General features: G+C 30.2%; 1 protein-coding gene across 1 annotated transcript; it reads right to left on the bottom strand.

Moving 5' to 3' along the window:
- Positions 1 to 1171: 1171 nt before the first annotated feature.
- Positions 1172 to 12136, bottom strand: LOC116118639. The gene is made up of 5 exons (XM_031404629.1): positions 11476 to 12136; positions 10693 to 11079; positions 9849 to 10313; positions 1691 to 2377; positions 1172 to 1338 (listed from the first exon to the last, which is right to left on the bottom strand). Exons 1-4 carry the CDS (start codon positions 12127 to 12129, stop codon positions 1691 to 1693), a joined length of 2193 nt encoding a protein of 730 aa, XP_031260489.1. The 5' UTR covers positions 12130 to 12136; the 3' UTR covers positions 1172 to 1338.
- Between the last annotated feature and the right edge of the window lie 6845 nt (positions 12137 to 18981).

Below are 18981 nucleotides of genomic sequence, written 5' to 3'. Positions count from 1 at the left end.
TTTAATCAAAGACAAAATCAATTATAAGACAATGGGGATTGACTAGTATTAATTCAATGAAGGAGAGCAAAAAAGTCTATAGAAAAAGTACATTGTTAATAAGTAAATTACTACTTACCATTTTGTAATTGTTGTGTAATTGTATCAAGGTCACTATTTGAACAATTTTTACTGTTCAGCTTTTGTAACCTTGGCATGCTTAAGTCTCCTTCAGAGAAAGTCTTCATCTTGGAGCATTCATATATTCTTAGTCTTTCCAAGTTTGGGAATTTTAAGGTGTAACTCCCAGAGTAGAAGCATGTGAGACTTTCTAATTTATACATAAACAAGTCCTCCAATTTCTCAAAAACAATGGTACCTTTCTCTGTTTCTCCCTCATTTGCTAATACTTCTATCATCATTTCACATTCTTCTACTTCCAACTCTACTAGTCGCACTAGACTCCTTGCTGTTGAGGATGACAATAAGTTTCTAAATCCATTACAATACTTCACCTTCAAAGTACTTAAATTTTCGAAAGACGATGAAGATGGCAAAAGAGTAGTCAAATTGTGACAATATTGCACCTTTAGATGATAAAGATCTTAAAGAATTGAGTTTAATCGAGAGTCTTGTTTCCAAATATACTTTAAATTAAAAAGTCCCAACAATTCTAGAACTTTTAATTTTGTGAGTGTCTTAACGTGTTCCTCATCCTCATTACATGAGAATATCTCTTCGTACGAACTCCCTTGAAGTTTGAGTTCTTCAAGACGGCTAAATTTTTGAAGGATTTGAATTGGAATGTTTGTTGATTCATCCTTTATCAATTGAAGAGTCTTTACTTTGCCAGAATTCTTTGGAAGTTCTCCTTGCCAAATCCGTATGATATCCCGTTCACTCAATCTCAATGCCGTCAAATTAGAGTCAACCTAAAGATCAATCATGTGAATCAAATCAGAATAAGAAAATTGATGAAAGCATGCTTGTTACAAATATAAAACAACTGTTTTAGAAATTTCCAAGAAAAACATAGGAGAGTGCATAACGTAATCTTGTTAAACAATAATTTTATGCTCAGCCTATACACAAACTCTATGGTATCATGGTCAACATTAATTGTTTAAAAGATAATTAATTTTAATTAACACTAAAAACATAACATTAACTTAAAAAAAAAAAGGANATGATTTTTTCAAGACTATTAAACTTGTGAAGGATTTGAATTGGAATATTTGCATACTCATCCTTAATCAATTGAAGAGTTTTTACTTTGTCAAAGTTCTCTTGAAACTCTCCTTCCCAAAACGACATGGCGTCCCTTCCACATAATGTCAATTCCTTCAAATTGGAGTCAACCTAAAGAAAAATAATGTCAATCAAATTAAAATTAATATTTTCCTTAAAAACATATATATATATATATATAACAGGAAACAAGGAGAAAAATAAAATATGATGGGTTAATGGTTGCTAGAAATAATTTTATAAAACAATGTAGTTTTAGAAATTTCTTAAAAAAATGTAGTCAGAGTTTGTTGTGTCCTAGTAGTGAAGTGAGGTGTCTAAGTGTATTCTCGCCACTAGTTCAATGATGATGCTCAGCCTATATACAAATTAACTTTTAAAAAAAAAATTATTATAATTAATGCTAAAAACATAATATTATTAAAAAAATAAATGTTAAAACTAATTAATTAAATACATATACCTATTTTTTGTGTGCTTGTTGTATGGTTGTATTAAGGTCACTCCACCCCTTCTCTAAATCCTTCTCCTCGTCCTCATAATCAATTTTGTGTAACTTTGGTGTGCTTAAGATTCCTTGAGAGAAAGTCTTCATATTGGGGCATTCTCTTATAATTAACTTTTCCAAGTATGGGAAATTGAAAGAGTAATTCCCATAGCAAAAGCATATGAGACTTTCTAAGTTTATGAGGGACAACGTCTTTAAATTATCAAAAACAATTTCAGTACTTGTTGTTGCATCTCTTTCTCCCTCATTTTCTATTATTTCTGTCAACATTCCACAATCACGTACGCTCATTTCTCTCAACTGCACCAAACTTCTAACTGTTGAAGGTGTTATTAACTTCATCAACCCATTGTAACAGTAAACTCTTAGAACTTTAAGATTCTGGAAAGAAGATAAGGATGGCAATAGACCCATCAATCTATAACAAAAGCTTAAATTTAGAACTTCAAGATTTGGAAAGAATAACTCTTTGTATTCATTGCCTTCTAGTTTGAGCTCATTCAGGTTTTCAAATCTTTGAAGAAGTCCAAGTGGAATATCTGTTGACTTATACTCAGAGATTTTAAGAACTTTAGATTGACTCTGCCATATAATCGTCTTCCTACCATTCGTTAATTCAAATACCTCCAAATCGCTATTGATCTACATATTCATCAGAAAACAAAATCCGATTAGTTTTTTAATTATATACGTAAAACAAAAGTTTAGTTATTGGCTCAAAAGTCATAGGCCAAACCCAATCAAATTTTGACAAATCAACTACATTCTATTTTAAAACAAGTAAATTATATTTCATTAATATTTTAAATTTCAAATCAATATTAAAAATTGCATTCGAAAACTATTTTTTGAACAACATATTAAACATATATTTTTTTTTTTTTAACATTACTTTGGAAAATAGAAAATAGAAACATACTTTTAATTGAATTTTATTTTATTTAAATGAATGATTATTCTTCAAAAGGCTACTATGAATCAAATTTGTGAGCAAATGTTTCATTTATGTGATTTTACCAACTACACCCCATGAAACCCAAAAACTACTCAGCCCCCACTAACTTGGAAAACTACAATATAAACTTCCTCCTATTGTCTATTAAATTATTTGAATTTAAGCTACAATCTAGTGGAAACGGCTACAGATACAGATCATAGCCACAAATCGCAGGGCTGTGGCGCAACCTTAGATTGCAGACATGATTGATGGTTATGTCTTCAACCCAAGATTGCAATCCGCGATCTGGTAGTTGTAGGCACCATTGCAACTAATTTCAGTTTTCTTTTTCTTACATTTTCTTAATTATTTTAAGAATAATTTATAATTTTTTTAAATAGTTATAGAAATTAAATTAACATAAATTTCTATTATTTGAATTTTCAAATTAAATTTCATTATTTTAAATTTCAAATCAATATTAAAATTACATTAAGAAACTATTTTTGAAAACTATTAATTAAACATAATTTTTTTAAATAATTATTTAATTCCAATACCTTCAAATCCAACTTGATCTACGAATCCATCAAAACAAAATCTAGTTAGTTAGTTATTTTCTTAAATCAAAACTTTTATTATTTATTTATTTTGTTAAACTGACTCCTAGTTGGCTCATCCTAACTATTAGTTGGACTCTAGATAAATTTCTTTTTTAATTAGATTTTTTAATGTAATTAAAACGTGTGATTTATAACTTATAACATTATAGGCAGCATATAATACTACATTAGATGATGTCTTACCATAACATAACCCTACAGACAAATAGTATAAATTTCTACTTACAAAGAAATTGATATATAGTTTATTGACATTTACAAATTTCTAATATAATTTGTTTCAAATTTGTCTGCTACCAGATCATATTAGTTTGGTTGGGTTGCAAGGTGTTTTGTATAATGTTTCCAACAATAAGAAGGTTCACTTGTTAGACATATTTGATATTTCTAGTAAAATAAAAGGAATATTATTGAGATGTTTTCAAATTGAAATCCAAACACACTTACAAAATTTTAAAATAGTTTTGAAACATCATGTTGTGGCTTTATTTTAATATTCTAAATACGATAATACAATGGGTAATTGCATTATAATATTTTAGAAATTAAATTTTAAATATGAAACCTTTGAAATCGGTTTAAATTAAGTGCGAGAAGTACAAAGGGTAATTGCATATGATTCTTTAATTTACTTGTCAAATTAATTTCAATAATAAGAAGGATCACTTGTTAGACACTTTTCTAGTAAAAATAATATTTTATGAAACTAGAAGAAAAAGAAAATAAGTTCCAAATTAGATTTAAAAAGGGATAAAATGTTATTAGAGATAGTTAGATTTAACATTTTGTAAGGGTATAATTTTATACAACTTTAAAACATTTTTAGCTGAAAAGTAAATTTATGTAAAATAATAATAATTAAAAAAAATTATTTTTATAATAATCTTTGAAAAAAAAAAAATAAATAAATTAAGCAGGGGCCCTGGCCAGCCGCACCACTTGCAAGGCCAGCCATGTTGAGAGAGGAGGGATTTGGCAGCTGCAAATTGTGAGTAGAATGACTTTGGTTTTGGGGAAGTATCAGTTGATAATATCTATGTCTTCTCCAGTACAAACTTAAAATATTAATAATAAAAGTAATGTTATATTTACACTACTTTTTTACACTATTTTCATTACATGATGATGTAGTATATACCACAACCATACAAATTCTTTTATAATATTAAAAATTTAAAATAATAAAAAATTTGTGTGGCTGTGACATATGTCACATCATGATGTAATGAATATAGTGTAAAAGAGTGGTATAAACGTAACATTACTCTAATAACAAAAGGTTGTCTTCCAATTGGTAATATCTGAAAATAAAATCATATTGATAATTTCTAGTAAACATTTGCTAATTTATAAAATTATATTGGATGATTTAAACATAGTACTTTAATGAGTTTAATTAACAAGACTCCAATAACAAAATTGCCCAAATCCAACTGACCGTTAATTTTTATTTCTTTTTTCTAAATTATTCTTAAAAAAAAATAAAGAGAGATGTTAAAAATCACATTATTAAGTTCTAATTTATGTAATATATATAAAACGAAGGTTTTTTTCTTTTTAAATAAAGAAGTAAACAAGAGACTCGTACCTTATGTTCCAAGCATAGAGATTTTGGCTCTGGAATATGAAATGAATTTTCTTGGAAGCTTAGACATTTTGAAGTGAATTTTCCACATTCATTGATCACCAACTCTCTTAACATCGGCCATTCACAAGTATGTATTCCAGGATAAAAAGCTATAAGTTTTGGTAAATTCTCAAGCTTCAAATAGGTAACTTGCAGAAAAGGAAAATTTACAACAGCTTCTGCTCCTCCTTCTTGTGCGATAATCTCTTCTAAAACCTCACAATCGCTTATCTCAAGGCTTTGTAGAGTCAGGAGGCTTTTGGCAATGGAAGATGGAAACATATATTTTATTTTTCCACATCTCTTCAAGATAAATCTTCTAGTTGTTGAAGGTGTTATTAACTCCATCAACTCATGGCAATTGTCGACTTTCAAAACTTTAAGATTCTGGAAAGAAGCTGAGGATGATGCTAGATTCATCAATTTGCTACAATCCTGTACATCTAGAACTTCAAGATTTGGAAGATTTGGAAAGAATAGCTCTTTGTATTGACCACATCTAGATAGTTTGAGCTCTTTCATGTTTTCAAATCTTTGAAGGAATCGGAGTGGATTATTTGCTAACTCATCACCTTCGATCGTAAGAGCTTTAGATTGACTTTGCCATACAATCCCTTCCCCACCATTCCTTAATTCAAGTGCCTCCAAATCGTGATTGATCTACAAATCCATCAAAACAAAATCCAATTAGCTTTTTAATTATATACTTAAAACAAAAGTTTAGTTATTGGCTCAAACGTCATAGGCCGAACCCAAAAGTTTAGCTTTTTTTTTTAGTTTTTGTAGTTTTATCTTCTATTTTTTGAAATATTCTTGTTTAATCTTTCCTTTTGGTATGAAATGTCAATTTTATCTTCTTTAACATCCAAAACCGGCCCATCCTAACTATAAGTTGGACTTTGGACATTTATTTTTTTATTAGTTCTATAATAATAAAAAATTACAAAAAAAGAAGAGAAGACTTAAAAAACAATAGTAAATTACGCACGGGCCTTGCCAATTAATAATTAATAGTTAATGTGGATGATGAAATATTAAAGTTGGGTTCCCAATTAACAAATTATTGTATGAGAAATTAATAATTAAAGAAAATTATTTAATATACTGTTGAAATGTTTTAAAATTGAATTCCAAACACACTTACAAAATTTTAAAATAGATTTGAAACATCATATTGTAGTTGAGTTTTAATATTATAAATACGACAATACCATGAATTGCATTATAATATAATAGAAATAAATTTTAAATATGGAACCACTGAAATTGGTTTAAATTAACTATGAGAAGAACAAAGGGTAATTGCATATGATTCTTTAATTTACTAGTCAAATTAAATTTCATAAAAGACGCTACTAACCTATGAAAACTAAACATGTTTTAAAAGCTAGCCTGTTTTTTGGTGTGTATAGTAAATAGGTGTCCATTTTTGTCATTCTCCCTATTATTATATGGGTATCTATGTCTTATAATTTCTCCCTCTTAAATTTAATGGTAACTAACTTAGTTTTGTCCTTTTTGAACTGATTTTTTGCTCAGATCCAAATCATGTAATATAATTTTGAATTTGTGATCTAGTTTCCAATCATAAGAAGGATCACTTGTTAGGCAAAATTTCTAGTAAAAAATAAAGGGACTGCTATCAATTGAGGGATAATGTTTTACAAACTATAAGAAAAAGAAAACAAGTTCCAAAATAGTTTTAAAAAGGGATAATATGTTATTAGAGATAGTTAGATTTAACATTTTATAAGGGTATAATTTTATACAACTTTAAAATATTTTTAGTTGAAAAGTAAATTTATATAAAATAATAATAATTAAAAGATTTATTATTTTATAATTAACAAAAAAAAAAAAAAAAAAAAATTAAGCAGGGGCCTTGGCCAGCCGCGCACCACTTGCAAGGCTAGCAATGTTGTGAGAGGAGGGATTTGGCAGCTGCAAATTGTGAGTAGAATGACTTTGGTTTTGGGGAANTGGAAGATGGAAACACATATTTTATTTTTCCACAACTCTTCAAGATAAAGCGTGTCAAATTCTGATAGGAGGAAGACATAGGTGCTGGAAATTGGGTATCCCAAATCTTTCCAGAACTAATATTGTTCAATTCCAAGGTCGTCAAATTCATGAAAATAACCTGAAACCAAAGTTAATTGTTGTCTCAATATTTACCAACTCAGACGAGATAAATTTAAAAAGAAATAATTGATTCTTATGGATTTATAGATGACATGCCATTAATATTTACGATGTGTTCTTTTGTCTGTAATAATTTTCATCATGGAATCAAGCATGAATTAATGAAATCAAATAGACAGAAATTATGTAGTATAGAGATTGAAAGAGAGGTATTTACTAATGAAATTTAACTGAAACTGTAAATCACCAGACAAAAAGGCAAAAAGTGAAGAACAAACAAGCCAATACCACAACTATGTGTTAACAAATGAGAAAAAGAATAAGAGAAGAAAAAAGAATATATAAAATAGACAAGTACAAGAGGTTATAGTCAATCAAACCTTTTCGTTAAGAAGTGGCATGAGAGTGACAAACTCGTCCTCCAAATTGATGTGTATTCCAGGATAGAAAGTTGCAAGTTTTGGTAGATTCACAAGCTTCAAATAGGTAACCTGCAGTAAGGAAAAATTATTAGCAGCTTTTGTTCTTTCGTCTTCCGCAATAATCTCCTCTAAAACCTCACAATCCATTATCTCAAGGTGTTGTAGAGTCTGGAGGCTTTTGGTAATGGAGGATGGAAACACATATTTTATTTTTCCACAACTCTTCAAGATAAAGCGTCTCAAATTCTGATAGGAGGAAGACATAGATGCTGGAAATTGGGTGTCCCAAATCTTTCCAGAACTAATATTGTTCAATTCCAAGGCTATCAAATTGGTGAAAATAACCTGCAACCAAAGTTAATTGTTGTTTCAATATTTACCAACTCAGACGAGATAAATTTAAAGAAAAAATAATTGATTCTTATGGATTTATAGATGACATGCCATTAATATTTACGATGTGTTCTTTCATCTCTAATAATTTTCATCATGGAATCAAACATGAATTAATGAAATCAATTCGACAATAATTACGTAGTATAGAGGTTGAAAGAGAAGTATTTAATAGTGAAATTTGACTGAAAATGTAAATAAGCATTAAAAAGTGCAAAAAAAGAAAGAACAACCAAATCAATACCACAGCTATGTGGTAACAAATGAGAAAAATCATAAGAGAATAAAATAAGAATATGTAACCTGCAGTAAGGAAAAATTATTAGCAGCTTTTGTTCTTTCGTCTCCGCAATAATCTCCTCTAAAACCTCACAATCCATTATCTCAAGGTGTTGTAGAGTTGGAGGCTTTTGGCAATGGACATTTACAAATTTCCAATATAATTTGTTTCAAATTTGACTGCTACCAGATCATGTCAGTTTGGTTGGGTTTCACTTGTACATGTTTTTTGTACAATGTTTCCAATAATAAGAAGGATCACTTGTTAGAAATATTTCTAGTAAAAAAAAAAAAGAATATTATCAATTGGGCTATAATTTGTTATGAAACTATAAGAAAAACAAGACGAGTTTTGAATTGTAATTTGTTTCAAATTTGAACTGATTTTTTGCTCATCAGCTTCAAGTTGCAAATGTTTTGTATAATGATTCCAATCACAAGAAGAATCACTTATTTTTTACTGTAAAATTCGTACAATTTTTTAATCTATTTCTTAAAAAAGCTTTAAAATAATTCTGAAACATAATATTGAAGCTGTATTCTAGAATTATAAATACGATAATACAATGAATTATATTATAATATTTTAGAAATTAAGTTTTGAATATTGAACCTGTACTAAAAGTTCTACTTTGGTAAGATTTAAAAATAGACTGAGATAGATAAAAATGAGGTTTATGATGAATTTGACGACAGTTTCAACAATATTTTTAAAGATTTTCAGGAATATTTATGATAAACCTTTAAAAATTATTAAAAAAAGTTCCTAGAAATTTATTTAACTTTTTTATTTTTACCGAATTTATTGATTTATTTATTTTACTTCTTTAGTAATCTTAATTTCTTTAAAACATATTTTCTATAAATATTATTTTAGGGAGACTGTGAAATAAAAAATAGGACTTCTTTTTCATGAATCCCTATAAAAGGAAAGAGGTTCTTGAAATAACAAAAAAGGACACTTAACCTTTAAAATCTGTTTAAATTAATTGTGAGAAGGATAAGGGGTAATTGTATTTGATTCTTTAATTTACCAATCAAATTAATTTCATAAAAGACATTACTACCCTATGAAAACTAAACATGTGGCAAGGCTTGCATCTAATAAATTAAAATCAAATTGGATATCAAGCACGATTTGTCCAAATATTTTGTGGCTCTTATTAAGCAAGGCTGCTTTTGGTATTAAACAAGGTTGGATACTGATCAAGTTGATAGAAGCTAAAAAAAACTTCCCTTTCTTTGGTCATTTTGTCATTCTTCCTATTATTATATGGGTATTTATATCTTTTCATTTTTTTGAGTTAAATTTAATGGTAATTAACCAAGTTTTGTCTTTTTTGCCTTTTTAAAACTTGTTTTTTTTTTTTTTTTTTTCCTCATAGTTTCACAAAACGTTGTCTTTGCTGAAAATAAAATCATATTGATAATTTCGAGTAAACATTTGATGATATCTAGAATTATATTGGATGATTTTAAACCTAATACTTTACTGAGTTTAATTGACAAGAATCCAGTAACAAAAGTTGTCCAAACCCAATTGACTATTTATTTTTATTTATTTTTTTTTCTAAATTTTTGTTTAAAAAAAAAAAGATATGTTAAGAATAACATTATTAAGTTCTAATTTATATAATATATTAAATAATTTTTTTGCTTTTCAATGAAGAGGTAAACAAGAGATTCGTACCTTATTGGCCAACCAAGAGGATTTCGGCTCTGAAATATGAAGTGAGTTTTCATGGAAGCTTAGATATTTTGAAGTGAATTTTTCACATTTCCTCACCTCCAACCTTTTTAAGATCGGCAATTCCAAAATATCCATTCCAGGATAGAAAACTGTAAGTTTTGGTAAATTCACAAGCTTCAAATAGATAACCTGCGGAAAGGCAAAATTATTAGCAGCTTTTGTTCTTTCTTCTTCCGCAACAATCTCCTCTAAAACCTCACAATCCATTATCTCAAGGTGTTGCAGAGTTTGGAGGCTTTTGGCAATGGAAGATGGAAACACATATTTAATTTTTCCACAACTCTTCAAGACAAAGCGTGTCAAATTCTGATAGGAGGAAGACATAGGCGCTGGAAATTGGGTATCCCAAATCTTTCTAGAACTAATATTGTTCAATTCCAAGGTTGTCAAATTGGTGAAAATAACCTGCAACAAAAGTTAATTGTTGTTTCAATATTTACCAACTCAGACGAGATAAATTTAAAAAAGAAATAATTGATTCTTACGGATTTATAGATGACATGCTATTAATATTTACGATGTGTTTTTTCATCATGGAATCAAGCATGAATTAATGAAATCAAATCGACAGAAATTACGTAGTATAGAGATTGAAAGAGAAGTATTTACTAAAGAAATTTAACTGGAACTGTAAATCACCAGAAAAAAAAAAAAAAAGGCAAAAAGAGAAGAACAAACAAGCCAATACCATAACTATGTGTTAACAAATGAGAAAAATCATAAGAGAATAAAATAAGAATATATATATATATAGACAAGTACAAGAGGTTATAGTCAATCAAACCTTTTCGTTAAGAAGTGGCATGAGAGTGACAAATTTGTCCTCCAAATTGATGTGTATTCCAAGATAGAAAGCTACAAGTTTTGGTAAATTCATAAGCTTCAAATAGGAAACTTGTGGAAAAGCAAAATTAATAGCAGCTTTTGTTCCTTCTTCTTCCGAAACAATCTCCTCTAAAACCTCACAATCCATTATCTCAAGGTGTTGTAGAGTCTGGAGGCTTTTGGCAATGGAAGATGGAAACACATATTTTATTTTTCCACAACTCTTCAAGATAAATCGTGTCAAATTCTGATAGGAGGAAGACATAGGTGCTGGAAATTGGGTATCCCAAATCTTTACAGAACCAATATTGTTCAATTCCAAGGTCGTCAAATTGGTGAAAATAACCTGCAACCAAAATTAATTGTTGTTTCAATATTTACCAACTCAGACGAGATAAATTAGAAAAAGAAATAATTGATTCTTATGGATTTATAGTTGACATGCCATTAATATTTATGATGTGTTTTTTCGTCTGTAATAATTTTCATCACGGAATCAATCATGAATTAATGAAATCAATTCGACAGAAATTAAGTAGTATAGAGATTGAAAGAGAAGTATTTACTAAAGAAATTTAACTGAAACTGTAAATCACAAGAAAAAAAAGGCAAAAAGAGAAGAACAAACAAGCTAATACCACAACTATGTGTTAACAAAAGAGAAAAATTATAAGAGAATAAAATAAGAATATATATATATATATATATATGGACAAGTACAAGAGGTTATAGTTAAACAAACCTTTTTGTTAAGAAGTGGCATGAGAGTTGCGAACTCATTAAAACTATTCTCAACATCTAAAAATTCGGCTAAGCGTAAGAGTTCAACATTCTTGATTCCTTGTAATTCTTCTAAGGAAATGGTAGAATTAAATTTCAATTCGAACATCCTCAAAACCTCATCTTCATCATAGGTTATATAGTGGGATGACCAATCTCCTATTGATATTTTGTACCTTTTAAGCTCTTTGGAAAAGAAGTCTTTAGGCAACATCTTCTTATCTTTAATATCTAATTCTAAACTGGCCAGTTGAGACAAGAGCTTCAATTCCTCAAGTACTTCAACCTTCCACTGAATAGGGCATCCGCCTACATGGAATTCTTCCAATTGCAATAAATTTGATATCACATTTGGTGCAATAATTTCCAACCTCCAACAATTGCTCAAATTGAACAACTTTAGCTGAGTCAATTGACCTATTTCTGTAGGCAATTCCTTAATAGGTGAATGTTGCAAGCTAAGAACTTCTAGCTTCTTTAGGTTTCCAATAATAGCAACACTTTCAATGTTGTTATAATCTAAACACAATGTTCGAAGATTTGTCAAAAGATCAAGTGACGACGGTAACGACGATTGTTGCATTGCACATAAATTTAAAACTTTGAGCTTTGGCATAATCGTGAACAGGTCCTCAGGGATTTCGTGAGAAGAATACCACTTATTGATTATGCAGAAATATTCAAGATTTGGACAATCCAGATCTTTAAGCCACAACTGACTAATAACAGTACTACTACCAGGTACGGAGATTTTTGTGCATTTCTTGAGTTTATCTTTATCCTTCCATTCCCTTTCAACATCATTGCTCCCTGTAAATACATGGTGCTCTGTATATGAAATTTTTACAGCAACAGCACGGACAACATCATGCATAGCAAATTCTTCGCTTTCGAAACCGTCAAGTAATAAACAACAGTCTTTGAGCTCACGAACCAATTTATCTAGTCTATCTCTTGCGTCTTCCATTGTCAGGTTAGCTCCTTCAAGTATATCCAAACCCACAACATGTATAAAAAAGTCGGAAATGGAAGTATTGTTTTTCATTAGACTAGAAATTAAAAAAGTTTTCTTGAGCTCATCATCTCTTAAATATTTGTAACTCAAGGCAATCTTCATGTATTCCTTTTCCAGTAATCCTATGAATTTTGTCGGTGAAGGTGCTTTTAATTCTTGCAAGGCAACTTTCCAATCAGATGGACGACTCTTGTTCTTTAATGCTTTTGCTATAGCACAAATGACAATAGGCAAACCTCCACATTCCTTACACACATCTTGTGGCAAAGAATTCAATTCACGTGTTTGAATTACACCACCTGCATAGGAAGCAATGATTATATACTAATTGCATTGTCTCTTTACATGCTTTGAATTTAAAAACAAGAAAAGTTCCAAGTGTTGTTATTTTCCCTCTAGCTATCTTATTAGACTCTTTTCTAAATAAAACCGTAAAAAATATTTGACAATCTAAATAAACTGCACTTAATTCCAAATAGTATCCCTTTCCACTCTTCATCTCTAAAATAATAGAAATACATTAGTCTTATCAAGAGCTTTAAGACAATTTTTATAATGGGTGTTTCACTAAGCAATATAATAAACTAATGGCATTTAATAAAACTAATTCAAATATTAAGAATTAGTCTAAAGCATGCATCTTAATGAATACACTTTAAATTTCATCTTCATCATCTTAAAAAGAAGTAAAACAAATTTTAAAATAGAAGATTGAAGATGTAGAAATCGAAATAGAAATTAAGAGGATCTAAGGTGTAACAACATCTTAAAAGCAAAACAATGCCATTTATTAGTACATGAAATTTGTATTTTCAAGTTTAAAAATTTACACTATTAAAAATAAATGAGTTGCACTTTAAACAAGATTGAATATTTGAAACTACCTTTCTAACCCTTTATATTTTATATAAAAGGGGCAATTAAGTCTTTTCTCTTTTATGCCACGTTTTCAAGGGCAAATATGGGATTCCATTGCTATATCATTGTTAGGTGTCAAACGTTATAATGACTAACTAACGTCAAGTCTTTTATTTATTTATTTATTTTTATTTAGAATATCACAAAGGGGTTTTTTTATTTATTTATTTTATTTTATAATTGGCTTTAGTATTAGGAGATGACAAAAACCCAAAAAGATCCCGCACCCCACTTTCCGGTCTTTCCCCAGCCAAGTCCCACTTGGCAGCTCCAACCCGTAGGGAAGCAGCAACCAAATCCCCACCCCAAAAAGTGTAAGTGATGTCGTGTGTTCGGAAGGTTGTTGTGATTTTTAAAGAGATGTTAGTGAAGAGGTAGTGGTGATGTTTTGGGTATAGAAGGTTGTTTTGTGATTATTGTAAGGGATGGTAGTGGATTGGGTGGTTGACAGTGGCGGCGAAAGACTTGCTGGTGGGTTGTGAAGGCAGAGTTGTGGCGCCGTGGTGGTTGAAGATGAAGTTTTTTGGCTTTTTTATTATTATTATAATATTAATTATCACATTACAAAAATCTGGAAAAAACTAAAATACCCTTACCTTGTTTATATTAACAGAAAGACTGTCAATAGATAAGGACCTAATAGTTATTTTTTTATTTTACTGGACCAAACGGATTTTAGGCTAAACCTCAGGACCATCTTATTTGCCTCGGGAAAAAGGGTACAATTGTTGTTAGACTTTGGTTAGACAGATCAGTTTGAACAAAATTAGACTAGCCTGTAATTAGAAAATAGCCATAAATTAGAATTGTTTCTGCATGTGGAAATTAAACATTGAAATTTGATTTTCAGAATATTTAATTAGAGAATAAAACTTTTGTCAAAGGAATTTTCAAAAAAACAATTAAATTTAGATTTCTTGTTTTTAATGCGATGTTATAGAGATGTCCCTAAGCCAACACTACTATTCTATAAATGGAGTAATTATAGAGATTTTGAAATTATTTCATGTCATTACTACTTTTAGCTTTTTATTTATTCATATCAAACCACAGCACAAACTTAATGTGTTATCAAATTAAAATGAGTTATTACAATTACCTGCCATTTTCTTGAATAGGCTCCAAGCTTCTTCTTCATTTAAAATGCCCATCCCCAAAGTTTTTGTAGAACCTATCTTCTCCAACACATCAACGTTTCTTGTTGTCATCAATATTTTATTTCTTCCACGATCAGCTCCAGAAGGAATTCCTACAATCTTCAAATCTAGCTCTCCCCAAATATTATCTACAATTAAAAGGATATTCCTCTTCTCCATTCTTGAATATAACTTGCTTGCTCTCTGACTCTCATCTTCCATTGCATCTTCGAATTTGAGACCTAATTTGTTTGCAATTATTGTTTGAATTTTTTTTATATCTGGAGTTTCTGTTATCTGCAAAACAAAGAACCGCAAAATAAACAAAATATATAACAAAGTAAACCTTAACAGATAAACTGAACCAAAATATATAAAATTATAAATAAACAATAAAAACAAGTATTTTTTCATAAAAACAAAGAAACAAGACTATTGAATATTTTTTTCCCATTAATTAAACTTCCTTTTATAGAAGCCTAAAGTCTAATTAATTTCACTCAAATAAAATTAAAGATATAAATTAAATACTAATAATTATCACTCTAAATAAATATCCTAATATAATAAAGTGAAACCCCTTAGTTTAAACACTACCTCAACAAAAACAATCTCATCAAAGAGCTTATCCTTCTCGGCTTTCCTACCAATTTCCTGCACAAGAGTGGTCTTGCCTAGACCACCCATCCCATAAACACCCATCATGTAGATTTCCTCATCTTTTAAAGCATCCCATACATTCTTCACAGTGGAGTTTCTTGATTCGAATGCCAAATAATCTTCATTAGATCTAAGCCATATCTCCTTGTGAATAGTAGGGCGGGAAACTTTATCGAATCTTTCTTCTTGCTGCAGGAGTGGAGCAATATTATCCACCATTAATTCGGATGCCGCCTTGCTATTTCGGTAGCGGGTCTCCCAGTCAGTGCCAATTGAACTTTGGTTTTCAATCAACTCCTCTGCTTTAATAATGATAGAGTCAACATCCTCTAGCCACTTGTTCACATCCTCTGTAATCTCTTCCACATTGTTTTTAGCCTCCTTAATCTTACACTGCACTTTCAGTCTTGCATTCTTCAGCTTCGAAACATCATCTCGGAGCTTGTCAAAGTTCTTCTCTAGCGGAATAGTAGGATAGGAAACTCTGTCGAATTTCACTTCTTGCTGCAGGAGTGGATCAATCTTATCCTCCATTAATTCGGATGCTGCCTTGCTCTTTTGGCAGCGGGTCTCGCGGTCAGTGCCAATTGAACTTTGGCTTTTAATCAAATCCTCTGCTTTAACAATGATAGAGTCAACATCCTCTAGCCACTTCTTCACATCCTCTTCAATCTCTTCCACGTTGTTTTTAGCCTCCTCAACCTTACGCTGCACTTTGCCTCTTGCATTCCTCAACTTCAAAACATCATCTTGGAGCTTGTCAAAGTTCTTCTCTAGTGGAATAGTAGGATAGGAAACTCTGTCGAATTTCTCTTCTTGCTTCAGAACAATATCCTTCTTTAATTTGAATGCCTTCTTGCTATGTTTGTAGCGGGTGATGCAGTTGGGGCGCAATCCCTTGAAACATCCAGGGTTGTCTTCTTTCTCTTGAATCAACCTCTCTCCTTCAGTAATGGTATTGTTCACCGTAGTCTGCCAGTCCTTAACGCTCTGTTTGATCTCTTCCACATTTACTTCGGCATCAGTAACCTTAACCTGCACGTCGTCCCTTGTATTCTTCAGCGTCCTAACTTCCGTTTCGAGATTTCTGAAATTGGTATCGTAGTTGTACAAGTACTTAAATGGACGCCCAATCGGAGCAGCCAAACACTTGACAGCGTCCAGAACAAAACTCCCGGCACCGGCGATAGCCCCAATAAGTTCTACAGCCATTATAAAACTTTCTTTTCTCCTTCACTTCTTCCTCAAGTTCGAAAAATATAAAAATAATAATAATAATAATAAAACAGAGATAATAACAGATGCAAACTCAAATAACTAAATTAGAGTAAGGAAAAATGCTGAAATAATTTTTTTTTTTTTTTTTTTTTTAAAAAGAAGATCTTTTTGTTCTTTTTTTGTAAACCAAAAATAAGAAAATGGGAAGGATTCTTTTTTTTTTTTTTTTAACAATAAATAAGAAATAAGGGAAAGAGAGAGGGGTGAAAAATCAAGTGATCGGGTTTCAGAGTAAAAGTAATTTTAGTGGTATCTGAAGGGGTGAGAGAAGTTTGTGAGGGAAAGAGTTTTTGAGTGATTTCTGAAAGATTGAGAGAGAGAGAAGAGAACTGAAGAAGAAGAGAGATTGAAGGGAGGAAGAAAACAAAGGACAACGAAAGCAGTGGAGTTTAGCTTACTACTGCCTTCCAGCTGGATCCAAACGCGTTTCATATAAAGTTTCCAATTAATTATTTTTATAATTGACCAAAACGTGTTTCATGGTTTATACTTTATAAAAGTATTTTCTTATATGATTCTCTTATTCCCAATTTTATTTTCCATAAAAGTAATTTCATCTTTGAACTTTTATCAAATTTAAAAAGAGCTGAGGCAAAATAGAATTTTTTTATAAAAATTTTAACTTACAAGTTAACAGAATTGGATCAGCCCTAACCTTAGGGCTTAAGGGTGATTTTTTACTATTCCCCACAGAAAAATGTAATAATTTGTATAGTTAACAAAAAAGTGAGGGATAGTTTATAAAATTCTATTTATTCCTTTTCTCTGAAAGATTAAATTTATATTGAGCTTTATTTTCACAGCGTGTTTAAATGGTTCTAGTATGAGCTAATTTATCGCTTCATTTAGTGGATTGTGAAAGCAAATCTTTATAATTTTCCAAAATAGTTTGTAAAAACGTATTCTTATATACTTGCCCTATTAATTTGCAACTTTATTTTCCATCAATATTTCTTTAGTTTCTGTTAATGAGACCTGATGATTTCATTATTAAGATAATTGATTAACGGTGAAGACTCACTGTGTGAACAAATTTATATTTTATTAAAGTAAGAAAAAGTTAATTATGTGTTAACAGTTAATCATCATTTGAACCAGAATTATTAATTGCAGATTGATTACCTGGCATACTCCAATAAAAATCTTGAAGAAAAACAAGTAATTTCTCATAAAATAAATTAATTAACATTTTGAAGAAAAACAATTAATTCCCTTTTTTTGAAAGTGATGATAGGAAAAATAGATTATGAAATAATCTATTTAATTAAAGAATTTAAAAAATAGTATTTTACAGTTTTTAGATTTAAAAAGTTGCTTTTGGGGAGTTAATTGTAAAAATACCCCAAAAGTTAATTTAAATTATAATTTTTTATTATAAATATATAAAATAAATAAATATTAAACAAGAAAAGTTAAACACATGTGAATTGACTTTATCCTAATAAAAACTAACACATAAGTTAAAGAAAATAAAGAAAATATGACATGGGTCCTATATATCTCCCATGTTTAAAACAAACTTTAACCATTTTACATATGTTTATTACATGTGACATAATAGTCAAGACTGCTTTTAAATATTCTTCGTTCATTTCTGTCGGCAAAATTTTGACAGTCCACGTATTATTTCCGCTTTTTGGATACACGTCAGCGTAGTACATGTTGGATGTTTCCGGTTGTCCAAATCTCCATCCTCCAGATTTTTATCAATCTTTGAAGTTATCCACTTCGATAAGATCAATAAAATCTTTTAGAGACGCATCTTCTTGGGCTTCCTAGTCGTGGGCTAAGACCAACCTTAGAAGATCAATAGTTCCTTCCATTAAGGCCTGCTTCGGTAGATGGGCTAAATCGAACCCTTCTAAAAACGTTCTCAACTGGGCCTGATTATGTTGAAAGAGAGTATCCTGGATCAATGCATACCTGTCTGGTATAACTACCACAATTCCATCCTGAATATGGATAGTAGCATTTGCCCTAATGAGCTCTTCCAGCTTGGATTTAACCAGTAACATTTTGGAAATGTGTAACCTGGTCCAATCTTCCTCTTCTTTCTTCTGAATTTCTTCTATTGCGAAAGAACCCATTTTTACCTCACTATCTAGCATAATTCGGTACCATGGTTTTCCTACAAGAAATTCCCATATCTGTACAGGTTGAACATCGCAGTTCTCTTGCAATGAGGAAGTAATCATGCAAGTGAAAGTGTCAACTTTCCGGTTCAATACACAAAGTATTTGCTTAACCGCATCTGGTATATTCGGATCCACCATCGCTTCCTGTACGTCAATTTGCATTGTATCGATCCATCCTTTAGTCAAAAGATCTCTACAAAAACCTTTTTTAAAGATTTTCCATGGAACGAACAATTTCATAGCTCCATTAGGATAAACTGCTAATCCTTGAACCACATCCGTCAAGTCAGTTTTTCCTAATTTCACTATTAATTCATTCAAATTCT

Source organism: Pistacia vera, unplaced genomic scaffold, assembly GCF_008641045.1.
Source record: "Pistacia vera cultivar Batoury unplaced genomic scaffold, PisVer_v2 Contig85, whole genome shotgun sequence".
Lineage (NCBI taxonomy): Eukaryota > Viridiplantae > Streptophyta > Magnoliopsida > Sapindales > Anacardiaceae > Pistacia > Pistacia vera.
This window is presented reverse-complemented; position numbering and strand designations above follow the sequence as displayed.

Coding starts and splice junctions, on each gene's coding strand:
- LOC116118639 (XM_031404629.1), bottom strand. CDS start 12,129: ATGCCAAAGCTCAAAGTTTTAAATTTATGTGCAATGCAACAATCGTCG. Junction 11,080..11,475: donor TGCCACTTCTTAACAAAAAG/GTTTGTTTAACT, acceptor TTTTGGTTGCAG/GTTATTTTCACCAATTTGAC. Junction 2,378..9,848: donor CCTCTTGGTTGGCCAATAAG/GTACGAATCTCT, acceptor ATGAATATGTAG/ATCAATAGCGATTTGGAGGT.